Genomic DNA, 13,089 nt, shown 5'->3' with positions numbered 1-13,089 from the left:
GGGTGTGTGAGAAAGCTGACCTCGCCTTTGTGTCCGTCCTCTGTCGATCTACGCGTGAAGCAGAACATCATGACGTGACTGGTTAGACAACAAGGTGAATATTTTTGTGTGTTGAACAGGAAACGCGGCTTGTGTGGATCACAGGCCAAACACTGATATGGTCGTGATCTCACTCAATAGACGAGAGGCATTTTAAGAGAAGTAGCCTGGGGTGTATTTTCGACCTCATTGATGTGTGCGTGTGCACATACCAGCCCTTTGCTAAATGTCACTTAGAGTATTATCAATGAAATTCATTGACTATCAGAGTTATGTAAGAGCTATAGGAGTCCAGGATACACAGTGTTTGCAGGCTGTCCTGTTTACCTGGCCTTGTGCGTATGTGTGTGTGTGTGTGGGTGTGTGGGTGTGTGTGTGTCTAGTCGTAGCTGTTATGCAATCTCTTTGCCTTGGAAAAAAAAAAGTCATGTTTCTTCCCTTTTTTACGTTTTTCTTTGTTCACTTGGCAAGCTTTGGATGGAAAGAGGGAAAAAAAATCCACCTTTCAAGAAAGCATCAGGCTCTTAAAATACTCAGGATATTTTCTCCCACACTCACAGCCATGTGTTGCCCACACTGGTCAAGACAAGAATTTTTACAGCTTCTCTGTCTGTCTGTGCAACAAGCAGACGTGCGGTTAAACCTCAGTGTTCATGTCATTCACAGTCGGTAAAATGAAAAAGTTTCTTCAGATAAATAACAAAATGTTTGCTCGCTCAGAAAAACACCTTAACATAAAGTGGAATAGCGTTGACGTGTGTGCATGTGTGCATTTCTATTTCCGCTTTTGTCAAACTTCGAGGTGTGAGCGCAGGGGTTTTGCCCCAGGGAGTTTCCAGTTTGGTGGAATTCACTGTAGTGAGGGCGGATGTGGCAGTTGTGCGGGGTGGCTCTGTGGTGTCTGTGGTCAGACTGGGGAAGAAGAGCTGCACATTTCTCTGATCAGCATCTTGCTTTGTGGTTTGATGTGGTGACAGTGAGGCCGTGTCCTCAGAATTGTGGAGGTTTTGCCCTCTGACCTGCTCCCAAGCTCCGCCTCAAAATCAATGACAAAAGGCTAATTTTTTATGTCAAACCTGTACAATTATTGAATAACCCAGAATATCATCTACAATAACCGCAAAAATCTAAATTCAAATGATAAAAAGCAACAAACAAAACAACAACAACAACAACAACAGCACACAATCACATTCTCGTAATGTAAATGATAATCCTTCATTATTTTTCTGAAACATAAAAAAAGAGCAACACAATTTTAACTTATCTCAGTCTCTCCATAGTTTGACTCCCAACACTGAAACACTGTATCTATATTTAACATTTGTTCTCACCTTTCAGATATAAACAACCCTCTTAAATTATAATTTCCTTCTCTTGATCCAAATTTATTTGGAGCAGTGTGGAGGGCTTCTATTCACAACTCTAATAATATTTCTAATAATTTCATTTTCAATATCTGAGAGAAACGACTCTTATCAATGATTCTAATAGCTCTTGTCTGAAGTTAAATTACAGGTTCTTATAGCACATGATCCTTGATTAAATCAGTGACATAATTTGGCCTTTTTTGTGTTTATGAGTTCATTTTGCCTTTCTTCTTTCACACCTACTTGAAAGAAAACATTCAGTTTCATAAATCTGAAATCAAACGGCTATATTTATACAGTAGCACCTGTGATCCCAAGTTAGCTGTGCTACCTAAGGGATATCCATGACTTACTTTAGCTACTGGTAGCTTTACAACACTCAGTACTGCCTTATGAAAATGTTCCAGACCTTTCTCTGTCTCGGTGTTTTCAGTTATTGAAGCGTTATGCCTTCATACAGCCTTTCTGAACAACATAATGTACAATCGCTGTGCTTAATTGACTTATTAAAGTCAAGTTAAGAGGCAAACCAGCTTTGATTTTTGTAAGTTAAGTAAAAAAAAAAAATTTAAAAAAAAAGTTTCACATCTGCCAAAACCTCTAATTATTGTGATAAAATGTCACGCAGTTAAAAGTCTAATTTTTCTCCCGAGTGAAAGAAGAAAGAAGTTAATTATGGTTTTAAACTTCTTTAACCACTTGTTGAATAGAGAAATATTTCACACAATGTGAGACTAAATGTTGAAAAACAATTCCATGTTGCGCACACCATAAATAACATTATATATGAATATGTATATGTGTATATATGTATATTTATTTATATACGTATATATGTGAAAGAATTCCCTTTCTTTCACACACACCTACAGTATATGCACCTGTATGTGTATGTACCAAACCTTTGTTGTACTGACTGACTGATGTGAGTCATTACATCATACCGTACAATATGATCCTCGATGTACACAGAAGCAGAAGTACATGCTTAAATAAAACATGCTATATAAATACATACTGTACATGGTGCCCTGACCTTGTCGGGCAGCTGTGTTGACCCTGTCTGTGTCTGTTTGTCGCTCACTCCCCCTCACTGTGTTTCATCTGCTCTTTTTCTCTTGCCCTCCGTGTTTTTTGGTGACAGATGGCCACTGTTATCGGCTCTGGGTCACTGGTTTACTGGCCTGGTTCCTTTTGGGGATGATTATGTAACTCTAACCCCATCGCCACCCGCAATACTCCCGCCTTCACCTTGCCCCTCCCCTCTCCTGCCCCTCCTCATGTGTCCTTTACGTAATGATTAATGTGGAACGTTGCCTTTTTTTTTCTTCCCTTCCCCCTTGATGAACACATGCTGTGCACACAGTAGATGTACAGAATTTTCTTATATGACAAAACGTTCTGGAAAAGCAAAAGAATTATGGATCTGTATGTCATTTTGTCTACATCTGACGTTCTGTCACAGATCATGTGTTTGGCTTCTCATGCCTGACTGCACTGATAGTTCCAGTGTGACTTCAGTGTTCAGTGACATAAGACATAAGACCAGTCTTTTATTGTCTTCTTAAATGTGTCTCTGCTCCTGTCCCAGATCTACGCTTCAACATTTGTCAATTTGTCAATTTTTAGTTTACGTAAGAGTTTTACAAACTAGGTGAGGCTTTTTTCTTGTGTTAACCTTGACACCTGTAGGTGACTGGTTTAGAGGAGGAGGCAATGCTTAAAGAAATATTTTTGAAATAATTGGGTTATCACCATCTATCCATGTTTGCTAAAGCTGGAGATTAGTGAAAAATGATAATATATACTTTATGTATAGACGCTGCAGTGTCGCCTGAGTCAAACATCAATGCTGTTGCAATATAGAGAATAAAGAAAATGTTTTTATTGCTGAACACAAATAAATTCAATGAGACTTTTATACATTTAAGGGTTTGTGTGATGAACATGGAGACGGTCAGCAAACAGGTGTTTTTTTTATGTCTTAACTCTAAACTTCTACATGAACAGACTCATTTTCATGGTGGAAATCATTTATTGTGAAAAAATAAATTGCAAAAACTGCAAATAATTGGCCGTTATTGAGAAAAATGTAACAAACTTGGCAGATGCACTGTCAAATCAAATAGTTTCTATATGTTTTTATAACATTGAAATTCTATTATTGTATTATATTAAAATTTGAGTACACTCTGATTAGGGCTGCAACCACTAATCGATTACTAAATGAATCATCAACTTCGATCAACGTTTCCTCAGCTTCTTAAATGTTAATATTTTCTGGTTTCTTTGCTTCATTTAACAAAGAAATCATTATAATTGAATCATTTAGGTTTGTGGTCAAAACAAGACATACGAGAACGTCATCATTTCCAGGTTTGAGGAACACTGATCAACATTTTTCAACATTTTCTAATATTTTTGGACCAATCGATTACTCGATTAATGGAGAACATAATGGTTAGTTGCAGCCCTGACTCTGTTTACTCCATTCATTGCTCATTGTGTACTCTATAAGTATGATATACACATGTTACACTGCTGTACCATGCTGTGCTCCTATTCCACTTACAGTAGATTAGTGGACACTTACATTCCATGCTGTTCCTACTTTAATTTAAGATTTCCACCATGTCACATGAACACATTGTACTGCCTTTTTTTCTTTCACTGTTCTTGATTTCATCACTAAATTTGTGAATGATAACTGGATTTACAGCCTGTCGATCAAAGATTCATGTCTGCTGACCTACTCCATAAAGACAACAAGCTCTTTGAATTGAAGTCAATCAGTCTATATTTTTATAGCACTTATACATATAAAATGCCTTACATTAAAAAAATTAAAATTAGACAAACACTCAATCACACATTTACCCACCCAGATGCACTCACACACCTCGATAGAAACAACTGAGACAAAAGCAGGAGCCGAGGAAATGTTAGTTCATTAGTTTGCAAATGAGGAAACAACTCATTTAAATAGTTTTTAGTAATGTTTGTTATTGTGAAAAATCACAACTCCACTGTTCACTTCTGTTTGACGACGTTTTGTTCTTCATTGGTCCAGAATGACAGTTCCCATGGAGGAAAAAGTGTTGTCCATGTGTCTACTGTCAAATACACTCAAGTTCTGCTGCTACAAACCCTGTCATTCAGTTACTGAACAGATGCTCCTCCCTACTCCGGTGCTAATTGCTCCCACTTAGTCACGAGTGAAAAGCTTGGCGTGTGTCAAGAAAACAAATCTGCCAGTTTCCTAAGATGTTCAACCACTTATGTCAAACAACCTCTTTAGTTTCAAAATCAATGAAGGACGAAGGCAAAAACCATGATGTGATTAAATATAACTGTGTAACTGACGACAAACGGTCGACCCAATCACGCTGGACCTTCTGTCCTCAAACACACTATTATTGCTGCTCTTGACTGTCACCACTGTGCACGTCCCCCGTCGCTGCTCTCCACCGCCTCCGACACCACAATGTTTCCTTGGTTTCCAACAATCAGGCATTAAGTGCATGACGACTCACCCAGCGCTGACCTTTGCATGGCCACTTAAAACAGCTCAGTAGATGCATGATGTGGTTATTAACATGACAATTGCCGTTTCAGTGCTGCATGAATACTAAACTGTGTTTGTCTCTCTCGGACCGCTGTGCTCACACCTCACTGCTCCCAGCAGCTGGATCAGAACCAGCCTGAGAAGTTGTTGGAGGACCAGAAGAGGGTAGGTACTTAGAGCAGCACGGCACGGCACGGCAGCTCACTCTGACAACAGACATTCATGCTGAGATGAGTTCTTCTTCACCTAACCCCTCAGCTCTCAGACATGAACAAGCATGCCAAATAATATATGCCACAACACCTAATTATATATATATTCTTTTTCTGCTTTTGTTTCCAAAGTTCTCCAGTGAAATCAGGGAGTCATCTTCTGACCTGCAATGCTCACACAATACGTACAGTTGATTATGCTGCCAATAAAATATTAGAATAATGTTTTGTTTTTTTCCACACCTCCCACGTAAACTTATCCAGACCCCCTGAGCATAAGTGTGGCAGCAGTGCTGCAAACATCAAGCCACTGCTGTCCATCACGGACTGACCACCCACTGTTGACAATCATTTTTATATAATCACACACACACACACACACATGCATACAAACACTCAGGAAAAAGCCTTCTCTTTCATTTCCTTCCCTTTATCCCATGGGAGGTCTGTCAGGTAGCGATGGGCCATGGTTGCCACGGCAACGTCAAAGTGGTGCTGCCGTCTGCTCCACAGTGGATGAGTCATAGTGTGGGAGGGCTGGCCCCAGGTCTGTCTAAGTGAAAACCAGGACCTCACATTGTCCGGGCGACAGCAGTGTTAGTCGAGTGTGCGCCGTGTGGGTGGTAAATGACACGACGCTTATGTTATTTGGCCTCGACCAAACGGTTAATGCATGTAAATTTAGGGAGTTTGCAGGTGCTCCATTTATCTGGATTAAAGAGTGTGGTCATCACATGTGGCCAACAGGCTATGATTTTGTTTACGGGTGATCTATAATACTTATAAATGTGCAGTATCTCACTGATGATGCATGCTTCCTTGTTATACAACAGGTGACGTAATGTCCTCGCATTCTTCTCTGTCTTTGCCTCTTAGGGCGAAGCACTGAGACTGATTCTGGTGAACCGTTACTATGGCAACTTCCGTCGCAACGGTGGGCGGAGGGACAGCCTGACGTCATTTTCGAATGGCCCCCTCAGTCCGGTTGGACCTGGCAGAAGCCAATCAGGTGGGAATGTTGTTGGGCACAGAAGTTTGCCGTTACCTCCTCTCAGCAGGACGTGTGAAGACAACCTCTGAGCCCACGTTTCTGTTAAACATTAACCTTTGGCAAAGTGACGATGACTTTGTTGCCAGGAATGACTACAACTACTATCAGGGGGCAAAGTTTGAGATATCCTTTTACCCGAATTGTTCTGCCCCCAAAGTTCAATGAAGCACGTTTCCCTCCGATGGAGTTATGTAAGGATGGCACTGTCTGGCCCTGAGCTGTTAATCAGAGTTGTGCCGTGAGCTGCCCTTTGAGCACACACAGCATAACGTGTTTATCACTCCCCGATAGCGCGCTCATTGTTTTTCCCTCCGCAGTCAAAATACTAACGCAGCCTGCCCCCATAGTGCTTCCCTTTCTATTTGAGCTTGGGATTCTGATATGAAGCATACATTTATCATGTCACATTTAATCAGCGTATAGATTTAACAGGACGTATTGGTGCCAATGGTATGTGTTTTGTTTTTTTCTGATGCCATACTGACCCAGTAACCAGAACTCACACATGCCAGTGACCCCATACTGTATGTTATGCATGGTATAATGAAAGGCCCATATTCAAACAACTGGTGTTATTTTCTGAAATAAAAGACACTGAGAAAATCACCCTGGTTCTTAGGGCCCCCATGTGCAACAAGATATTGGCTGCCTTCCAGGCCACAGGAAATATGCCCCCTCCCCTATGTAATCCACTTTTTACTGTCACTAGGTGATGGTCTGCTACTTCCTGTATAAACAGCCTTTGCACCTGTTGCAGAAATGAGAGCCGAGCTGAAAATTCCCTATGTACCATGAACCTGAGGCCTCAGGGGGGACGCACTGGCAAAGTCTTGTACAATAAATGACACAACTGTACGGTTACACTGTAGCCTGTTTATTATATATATATATATAGATATGCATATGTATATCTATATATATATATATATATTAGTGCTGGGCCGTTAACGGCGTTAACGTGCTGCGTTAACGCGAGACTCTTATCGCGCGATAAGAAAATTATCGCCGTTAATCTATTCTCAAAGTTGGGTCTGGGACCTGGGTCCACATAGTGAGCAAGCTATGAATTTCACTTTGATATGTTAGCGCGGATGTATACCTGGCCCAGAAGGCTCTGACCTGGCTGAGCGCGGATGTAGGTAACGTTACGTTATGTAATTTATTGTCATTTTTTGTTTTATAACGGTCTATGTAATTTACCACGGTGAAAATGGTTTCAGGTTGGATATCCAACCGTCGCGTCCGACAACTGTCTGAATGAATATCCAACCTGAAACTAACTTCACGCGGTATAGCTTTAGCTAACGTTATCAACGTTTTGCTGATTAGTTGCTGATAGTTGCCTACTACTACTAGCAATCTTACTCTGATATACTTTTTCTGTCCTACTCCTAATGTTAGGTGTGATGAAAACAGAGGAGCGCCACTTAGCAGAAGAAGAATTCAAATGAGCCATTTTAATCTAGATTAATCTAGATTAACTCCAAGATTGCAGTGAGATTAATCTAGATTAAAAAAATTAATCTATGCCCAGCTCTAATATATATATATACAGCATATACTTACTACTACTTCTAATGTAGTATCAAGTTATTGTTTTTGTCAGTCTTTAATTCTGCTTTTCCTACATGAATGAGCTGATGCTTCCTTGCTTTCTTTCTGTTTTGGTCATTATCTTTGCTAGTTACCTGCAAATCACTTACTGCCTACTATTTCCGACTCTGGCTTGTTTTAACTGAGACTGCCTTTTGTCCGTGATCAGCTCTGACATGATTTTGTTAATGAATGTTTATGAATGAATGGTGTTATGGTCATGTTCTTGATTCGGCCTGTTACCTTGTCTCTGTCCCGCAGCGTTAGGAGGGCCTGGGGGCTTGAGTCGTGGTGAAATGAGTCTGGCAGAGGTACAGTGTCACCTGGACAAAGAGGGAGCCTCTGACCTGGTTATCGACCTCATCATGAACACGACTAGTGACCGAGTCTTCCAAGAAAGCATCCACCTGGCCATAGCGTTGCTGGAAGGTGGAAACACCACCATTCAGGTCAGTGGACCACGCACGAGCGAAACTGAACAAGAGGTTTTAAATCTGCCGTCTATTGACGAATGCGTGATCTGCTGTAATACACCAGCATGTTTACCTTTTCCAGTTACTGCAGCTGACCTGCAGTGTCTCCATGTAACGGCCTGTATAATCTGTATAAAGGGTCAGCTTATCCTGCTGAGCATCTGTGGATCATCTGCTATATGTTATCAGTGAAACCAACGCACTGGATCCTACAATATGTGGGTCAGTGTGCCACATATATATTACTAAAGCAGCTCTTCTTCCCCTTTCGTATCTGCCAGTCTATCATTTGGCTCAAAGACCAGCTGCCAATGATGTCAGAAGTATATTATATGACTTGGGGCTAGTTTATGTGTGTGTGTGTCTCTTTTTCCCAGTTGTCTCTCTTTGCTTGTCCTCTCCATGTCCACCCATCTGTCCGTTTCTCCCCCGCTCCGTCCATCCGTCCCCTGCGTCCGTGAGTTGTTGTGTAAGCACGAGCCTTGCGTAATCAGATCACAGCGAGGGAGCCGCTGTGGCGGAGATAATGCATTGGCTTCCCACGGCTGCTGCAGAGCTACGTCACATGATCGGCCCTTGTTACATAAGGCCTGTGTGAATGAACAATGAGGAATGTCTCAGCCTTCAAAACATTCCAGCCTCTCTCCTGCTCCCTCGTGCTCCCTTGCCGGCCCAAACTGGGTCACACTGGGCCTCCGGAACTGGGGCAGTGGGGAGACAGGGCGGAGGTATGGGGGAACACGGAGGGGATTGAGGAGAAACTGGAGCTCTTCCAGCCGCTCTGCATTCTTAAGTGTTTCTCTGCATGAAAACAACTACTCTGTGTGTGATGCTGGAAAACTTAGCGTATACCGTAGAGCTGCAACTAACGTTTCTTTTTAGAATCGATTCATCTGCCGATTATTTTCTCGATTCATCGCTTGGTCCGTAAAATGTCAGAAAACTTTAAAAAATGTTGATCGGTGTTCATCAAACCTGGAAATGATGATGTTCCACAAACCAAAATGATTCACTTTTAATGATTTCTTTGTTATCCAGAGCAAAGAAATGAAGAAAATATTCATATTTAAGAAGCTTGAACAAGATCTTGTTTTAATCATGAAAAAAGCTTCAAACCAATTAATCGATTATCAAAATAGTTGTCAATTAATTTAGTAATCGATTAATAATCGATTAATAATCGATGAATCTTTTCAGCTCTAGTATACTGTACATATTAAGATACAAGAGTATGGACTTGTTATCACAGTAGTGTGCGCGCTGTATTTCTTTAACTGATTTGAAGCTTCCTAAACACCAGTTGTACACTTGTGCTCCAGAGAGTACATCATAAATATGTATTTTTGTCACTGTCAGACTGTTGGATCCTGTAACACACTAAACTATTTACTCCTGACCAACATGGCTCACAAAAATCAACCAGGATATATTATACATCTGCTTTCCTCTTGCGAAGCCATCACACGCGTGATATCTTTCTGTTGGTGCCCAGGTTCACACCTCGCTGCTCTTCTTTCTATCTGTGGCACATGCCCCGTTTCTCTGTGACAGCCGTGATGGAGCTCTGACAGCTGTAAACCGTGTGGTGGCAATGGCGACTTTTGACATTTCACTCCTCGCCCTCCTGGCAGCGCAGCCACGTCATTCTGTTTCCCTCCAAAACGCTTTGCATTTGCTGTGGTTAGAGAAATGGAGTCCACTCTTATTCGTCTGGAGACGTTACAAGTGAAGTGGAGAGGAAAAGGACTTGGAGGAGAGCAGAGCAGAGCAGCAGTTCCATTTGGTTTGCATGTGGTGCTGCCTGACATGAGAGGGAGGGTGAGAGGGAAAGGGAGCACGGGTATAAATAGCTGTTACATAACATCCCTTTGTTGATGCCAAGTGGCAGAACGGAAGGAGAGAAGGGAAAGCGCTGTGACCTTGTTTTTCAGTGTTGTCCGCCCCCACCTCATCCCGTCTCATTCCACTCAGAGTTTGTCTCCATGGAAACAGACAGGCTCTGTGTTTACCCAAAACTACAGGGAGCCCGTGAGATGTGTGTTCCTCTCCCAACTTCATCCTTCTGTTACCGTCACTCCATTCACTTCCTGGCCACCGTGTGTATGCAGCGTTCGTGAAGTCACTCCTGAATCATGCCAATCTCATCCTCAAGTGCAATCAAAACACAGATGGCGTCCTGATACGGCGGCACAGATTTTGCTGCGGGGAGTGTAAGAGACGGCATCAAACGTGGCTAGATGTGAAACCTTGCGATCCATTGTCAGTAAGATGCAACCGTGCCTCGCGTGCGTTTCTAAAGAAACCAGAAAGTGAATGTTTTGCTGCCGTGTTTTTCTTTACTGTGGTGTTCCATCTTTATGTACAGGCTTTGTCTCGGTTTCAGTGACTCACTCGACCCACTCAATGCAACTCGGCTCAGAGTTGCGCAGGCTGTAAAAAAAAAAGAAAGACAAATGACACTTTCAGTCGACTGCTGGAAGTGAAACACTTTCACTGCAGGACAAAATCACTAAAAACAACAAACACGAACCAATACATTTTTCTTAAATAACCATCGGGTGAAACCATGTATCCTCACCACAGTGAAGTACAGGATGAATTTGCACCTGTCACCGTGGTGCTAAGTCTGCACTGAGAGACTGACTCCATCTCAAACCTGGGATATCCTCCACATGAGTGATGCCACGTTATTAAAAGGAGAGGCGGTGGAAAAATGAACGTGATTACATAAGAGTAAAGTTGGCAGTCGCAGACTTTGGGAGAGAATACTGTATTACGGAGCATGCTTGATATGTGGGTGTGTCCTCACACAATTGGCATGTGCCTATACTGTAAATGGCTGACCCAGTTCTGTGAGTGTAGAAGTCAGTGGGTGTGTAAAAGAAGCGCTCCCCGGGCTTGCATGTGCCTGTACTGTACAAGTGTTGTGTGTGTGTGTCTGTGTGTGTGTCTGTGAGTTATGTAATAGTCAAAGGTGAGGGAGGGAGGTGATGGCGGTGAGTGTTGTTCTCTTTGTTTGCTCGGTGTGTTATCCCTGGCCCTGGGCCTCATTCCTCACCCTTTGCACTCTGCCTCTCCACCTCCTCTCTGCAGGTCCACACTTCATTCTCCTGATGGAGGACAGACAGACATGACCATTACTATGACCCCCTTTTTCCACCTCAGACATGCCATGAGCTGAGAGTGTGCTGCCAGTAGTGGCTTCCTGCACTCTCCACTCTGTCATCGAGTTGTTTATTATGTGATGGCCTCACTTGCCACCTCCCCGCCTTTGCTATCTCCTCGTCCCTGAGCTTATTGGCAGAGTGCATACGTGCCGGAGGAGTGCTGCTCGGGCGTGAGGCTGTGGAATCTGCTGTGGGGTGCACCGTGCACAGTAATGTCTTTGTTTCTGAGTTCTTGAGTTTTGAGTTGTGCCTTGAGCGGCACTGCACACGTTCTGCGTGTGATTACTTAACTGGTTGCTCATGACTTTTAGTCTTCATTTAGACATGTTTCCAACATCACATTTTCATGCATACTGTATAAACTTGGAGTAGGAAAAACAAGGTTTTGTTTAGTCTTTTTTTTGGTGAACAAAATCCCTGTGACTATCATGTTTGATTTTCTTTCCTCTCGTAGCCCAGTTTTACATCTAACCTGGGAAGACTGATGGTTATGCAACAAAGCTGGAGAAGTGGCCTAGATATTGCCTGAGAGATTTCTCTCTTTCTCTCATTTCACTTTTTCTCAAGTCATTCTGCTTTTCTGCTTTTTACGCTCATATTTCCTCCTTGTTGTCTGTCTTTCGCCTTAAGGTTTTTTTTTTCCTGGTCCACTCCCTACTATCTCTGTTTCTCCAAGTGTGTAAGTAGGCCAGGCTTCTCGCCTTCCAGTCATTTTTCACCCTAGCAGTGGGGTGAGGCAGCTCTGGCTGGTCAAAGTCTTTCCATAGGCTGCTGTAGATAACAGCACTTACATAATCAAAACAACAGCCCTGTGGGCTGGGACACAGTGTACGCATCTCCAGGGCGTTCTAATTTGACATGACCCCATTCTACGGCAATAACTGAAGTGTTTAAGCCTCTCGTATCTCCAGTCTTGCTCCACTATAGTTATATAATGCTTTGTGAGCATTATGTAGGGACTGTTACGTGACTGTTCATTTTCTACTGCAAGCGGAGAATATGGAACAAACATGTGAACGAGCACAGACAGAAATTTAAATGTAATTGTCAAAGGCTAAAGAAAATAAAGATACTATACTTCCAACTGGTTCACTGCACTAACTAGTTGCACACAGTTGCCTATACAGACATGAAGGGGGGTTTATAATAACTGCGCTTACATGTAGCATGTTTATAAAACCAAAATTGACAATTAATTTACACATTAATTTAACTTTTATAAAATTGTGCAAAATTCAAGGATAATCATCTCGTACATTTCTGAACAATGACGAAGCTAGATCTCTTGAATAGTGATTAAAATGAAATGAAATAATATTCTGGGCAAATTGATTAATGATTTTTTAAATGTTGCTTTATCGCATCACGTATAAAACCTTAATGAACTGCAGCACATTCCATTCAAAACCTTTTTTTCTTGTTCCGTTTGTCCAGCGTTCTTTCTTTTGCCGTCTGACTGAGGACAAGAAATCTGAAAAGTTCTTCCGGGTTTTCTATGATCGTATGAAGTTGGCTCAGCTTGAGATCAAAGCCACGGTGACGGTGAATACCAGCGACCTGGGAAACAGGAAGAGGGATGACGAGAGTCAGGATAAAGACGCCCCTGTCCGTAAAAAAGG

The 13,089-nt window shown here is 42.1% G+C and overlaps 1 protein-coding gene across 6 annotated transcripts in view; it reads left to right on the top strand.

The window, feature by feature from the left end:
• The window catches only part of LOC122768475 (inositol 1,4,5-trisphosphate receptor type 1), a 76,667-nt gene that overhangs the window by 38,381 nt on the left and 25,197 nt on the right, over window positions 1-13,089 (top strand). For 2 of the 6 annotated variants that reach the window (XM_044024520.1, XM_044024517.1), the window contains 4 exons: window positions 5,095-5,139; window positions 6,063-6,195; window positions 8,092-8,279; window positions 12,905-13,088. In XM_044024520.1, the coding sequence (XP_043880455.1) occupies window positions 5,095-5,139; window positions 6,063-6,195; window positions 8,092-8,279; window positions 12,905-13,088 (550 nt within the window). Of the gene's footprint in view, window positions 1-5,091; window positions 5,140-6,062; window positions 6,196-8,091; window positions 8,280-12,904; window position 13,089 lie in introns of all 6 variants that reach the window. The other 4 variants (XM_044024518.1, XM_044024516.1, XM_044024522.1 and 1 more) reach the window with 2 other exon arrangements.

The sequence above is a fragment of the Solea senegalensis genome, linkage group LG4 (assembly GCF_019176455.1).
Source record: "Solea senegalensis isolate Sse05_10M linkage group LG4, IFAPA_SoseM_1, whole genome shotgun sequence".
Taxonomy (NCBI): Eukaryota; Metazoa; Chordata; class Actinopteri; order Pleuronectiformes; family Soleidae; genus Solea; species Solea senegalensis.
The sequence above is the reverse complement of the archived record's forward strand: the minus strand, read 5'-3'. Positions and strand labels throughout refer to the sequence as shown.